The sequence below is a fragment of the Emiliania huxleyi genome (assembly GCF_000372725.1).
Source record: "Emiliania huxleyi CCMP1516 unplaced genomic scaffold EMIHUscaffold_4447, whole genome shotgun sequence".
Lineage (NCBI taxonomy): Eukaryota > Haptophyta > Isochrysidales > Noelaerhabdaceae > Emiliania > Emiliania huxleyi.
Window position 1 is genome coordinate 1 of NW_005198655.1, and position 1,723 is coordinate 1,723.

The 1,723-nt window shown below is 62.0% G+C and overlaps 1 protein-coding gene across 1 annotated transcript; it reads left to right on the forward strand.

Moving 5' to 3' along the window:
• Positions 1-1,302: 1,302 nt before the first annotated feature.
• On the forward strand, positions 1,303-1,683 carry EMIHUDRAFT_256173 (hypothetical protein; the record flags this gene model as incomplete). The annotated part of the gene is made up of 2 exons (XM_005768867.1): positions 1,303-1,350; positions 1,423-1,683. 2 exons carry the CDS (start codon positions 1,303-1,305, stop codon positions 1,681-1,683), a joined length of 309 nt encoding a protein of 102 aa, XP_005768924.1.
• Positions 1,684-1,723: the final 40 nt, after the last annotated feature.

A 1,723-nucleotide genomic window follows, 5' to 3' on the forward strand; every position in this document is an offset into this window, starting at 1 on the left:
GGTGCGACGCGGCGGGCACTGTCGGCGTTCCTAATCAGCAATGAGTGATTATCCGAACAGTAATGGAGAGTCAGGTGCGACGCGGCGGGCGCTGTCGAGGCGCGCAAGACATACAGCTCTTGTTGCACACCACAAGAGATGTCGCGAGGTCGACTGCACTTTCGAACGGCGCGTCTCTCTTCACAGCTTGAGGCGTGGGCAGGTGCGAGAGATGGCGGAGAAGGACATCCCCGCCGTCGCGGCGCTCCTGACTGACGCGTTTGCGGCGCCCGGCTACAGCGCGCTGCAGGTGCTCTGGGCACGGGAGCCCTCTCCTCCTCCTCGTCGTCGTCGTCTCTCTCTCTCTCTCTCTCTCTCTCTCTCTCTCTCTCTCTCTCTCTCTCTCTCTCTCTCTCTCTCTCTCTCTCTCTCTCTCTCTCTCTCTCTCTACCTCTCGGTCTCTGGGGCGAGGCGGCGCGAGCGGCGGCGCGGCGGGGCAGACATCGCGAGGAAAAGAATTTTCCAAGTTAAACGGCGGAATCGCACGACACGATTCACGCGGTGGCGGCGTGCCGTCCTCCCATCCCTCCCCTGGGTTGTCGGTTCTTTCTTTCTTTCTTTTACGATTCACGCGCAGGCCGCACCTCTAGTGAGGCCCGCATAGCATGTGGGAGACTCATGCCGCCGCCCCTGCCACCCCTGTGTCAGTGTGCCCGTGGTAGTGAGAGACTGCCGGTGAGAAGCCGGAGGAAGGTCGCTAGACTGAGTTCTGAGATGAGACCGCCAGTGGATGTGGGAGTCCACCGCGCACCGCGCTGCGAGCCTGTCGTGTCCCTTGTCAGGAGCAGGAGAGCCCCACCTGTCCCCCTGATCGTCCTTCCAAAATCCTGCTCGTGCAGGTGGGGACCCTGTCCTCCTCCCCCATCCCTCGTTTGGGTTGTGTGTTTTCTTTCTTTCTTTTACGATTCACGCGACAGGCGAGGCGCGGGCGACGGCAAGAGGAAAAGAATTTTACAACGGCAAAGAACGCAACTTCTTAGCCCCCTGGCCCTGGATGTGAGCTGCTGACCGCGCTCTTAATTTCTTTTTGTACGCGTGAGTGAGCCTTCAATTCTTTTTGTTCGCGCATCTCGATACCGTAAATTTGCTCCAATGGTGAGATCCGCTCCTTCGAACGCTCGTCCCCACCCTCACGTTCCTCACAGCCTCTCCCCCTCCTCGCAGCTCTCGGCCTCCGTCGCCCTCTCCGCCGGCTCTGCCGCGATCACCGCGCCCGTCGCCGCCCCGGGGCGCGGCGCCGTCCGTGCCGCTGCGCCTGCGCTCATGGACAAGTCTGGCCTCGAGGGCTTTGCTAAGGAGGCGCGACAGCCTGTGACTTGACCACCCAGCGTGCCGCCACCGCTCGCCCGGCGGCCTGTGCGGCCACGCGACGCGCCTGCTGAGGTGCCGCCGGCCCAATGCCCGCAGCTCAACCCCGTCGTCGGCTACTGGGACCCGCTCAACCTCTCTAACGGCGAGTTCTGGGGCGACTCGAACTCAGCGACGATCGGCTTCCTGCGCGAGTCGGAGATCAAGCACGGCCGCGTCGCGATGGCCGGCTTTGTGGGCTACATCGTGCATGCCAACGACATTCGCTTCCCGTGGGACAAGGTTGCGATGGCGGCGCCAAAGGGAGTGTTGTTTACATGGGTGCGCTTTGACTAACGAGCACTGCCGTGCTCTTCGACTTCTTTTTGGTTTTTTT